This window comes from Meleagris gallopavo, chromosome 2, assembly GCF_000146605.3.
Source record: "Meleagris gallopavo isolate NT-WF06-2002-E0010 breed Aviagen turkey brand Nicholas breeding stock chromosome 2, Turkey_5.1, whole genome shotgun sequence".
NCBI classification, from domain to species: Eukaryota; Metazoa; Chordata; class Aves; order Galliformes; family Phasianidae; genus Meleagris; species Meleagris gallopavo.
Genome location: NC_015012.2, coordinates 26,324,975 through 26,326,488, shown reverse-complemented (window position 1 = coordinate 26,326,488; position 1,514 = coordinate 26,324,975). Strand labels below are relative to the sequence as shown.

The 1,514-nt window shown below is 41.8% G+C and overlaps 1 protein-coding gene across 1 annotated transcript in view; it reads left to right on the top strand.

The window, feature by feature from the left end:
* PLB1 (phospholipase B1) overlaps positions 1 to 1,514 on the top strand; it is a 79,463-nt gene that overhangs the window by 53,928 nt on the left and 24,021 nt on the right. Inside the window, exon 43 of the mRNA XM_010706793.3 lies at positions 29 to 100. Coding sequence (XP_010705095.1) covers positions 29 to 100 — 72 coding nt within the window. The remainder of the gene's footprint in view (positions 1 to 28; positions 101 to 1,514) is intronic.

Sequence of the window (1,514 nt, the reverse complement as noted above, 5' to 3'; positions counted from 1 at the left end):
TTTTGTTTTGCTTTGTTTTCCCTCCTAGTTGCAGCCTGTAGGCCAGAAAGCTGACTCATTTGACTTCGTGACTGACATTGTCCTCAGCTGCCCGACTCAGGTAAATATCCCCATGCTGTGAAAGCTGAGTATCAGGCAGCTGTATATGTCTGTGCTCCCCACAGAGGGCAGGGATTTTGTATGTCTGGGAGGAGTTTGCTGAAGACTTTCCTTCTCTGCTGACCTATGAATGAGCAGACTTTCTTGCTATACCTTCTCTGCTATCCCTTTACTGTGCAGTGAATACTGATAGACAGTGTGCTGATTTGTGTGTTTTAAATTGTAGCAGAAAAATATATTTTTGAAGTACATAGGCAGCTCAACAGCAAATGGAATATTCTGAATTAACTTTCCCATTAGAATCAATGTTCAATTTCAGGCACCATAGTTGCTCTGAAAATCCCAGTATCTATTTTACTTTGAATTAGTGGAAAGCTGGTTTTGCTGACCTGGCCCCTAACAGGGATACTTTAGGCACTTTGGACACTTCTGCCTTCATAAAACAAGCTGCTGAACTTATGGGGCAGTTGTTGGGTATCAGCATGTGGAAATAACGCCTGCAGTCAGCAGTAAATGATCCACTTTCTTCAGCAGTTTCAATGAGGAGATCAAAGAACTGAACAGACTGGGGAGCTGATTTGTACTATAAGGTCTGGAAACAGTCATTCAAGACATAAATAATGGTTTTGTCTATATTGCATCCATCCTGTTAGAAAGGGAAGATCTGGGGGTTGTTAATTAGCATGTTTCAAAAATCATTAGGTTTAGTTAAATTGATTCTACTTCATTTTGCCCAGTGATTAAGTTAACCTAGGAACTTACTCAGTGCCAGATAAAGTGGATTTTTATAATTCTTTCTGTTAGTCCATCCCTATTCAAAGATGCTGCTGTTCAGACATAGCCACAAAAAAGCTTCATATGCTTTGCAAAGAATATGTCGCCATTGTTTTCAGAAATGGTAATCCTATTGTGATTTAAAACAGTCATAGATACAGATGCCAGTATCTTTCCCTACTCAGCTTTGAGAGAAAGAACAAGAAATAGTGGTATGAAGGAACTGAATAATCTGTTTTCAGGGAGCCAGTTGTATCCTGGACTGCATCAAAAGCAGTGTGACCAGCAGGTCAAGGGACTCTTTCCCTCTACTCTGCTCTAATGAGACCCACCTATAGTGCTGTATTCAGCTCTGGTGCCTCCAACACAGGAGAGGCATGGGCCTGTTGAGTGAGTCCATAGGGGGAGGCCATGAGGATAATCAGAGGGTTGGAATACCTCCTCTATGGAGACAGGTTGAGGGAGCTGGGCTTCTTCAGCCTAGAGAAGAGAAGGCTCTGAGTGGACCTCGTTGTGGCCTTTCATTACCTAAGGGGACCCAGAGGGAGGATGGAGAGGGTCTCTTCATCAGGAAATGTAGTGATAGGACAGAAAGTAATGTGGTTTTCTTTTTCTTTTTCTTTTCTTTTCTTTTTTTTTTT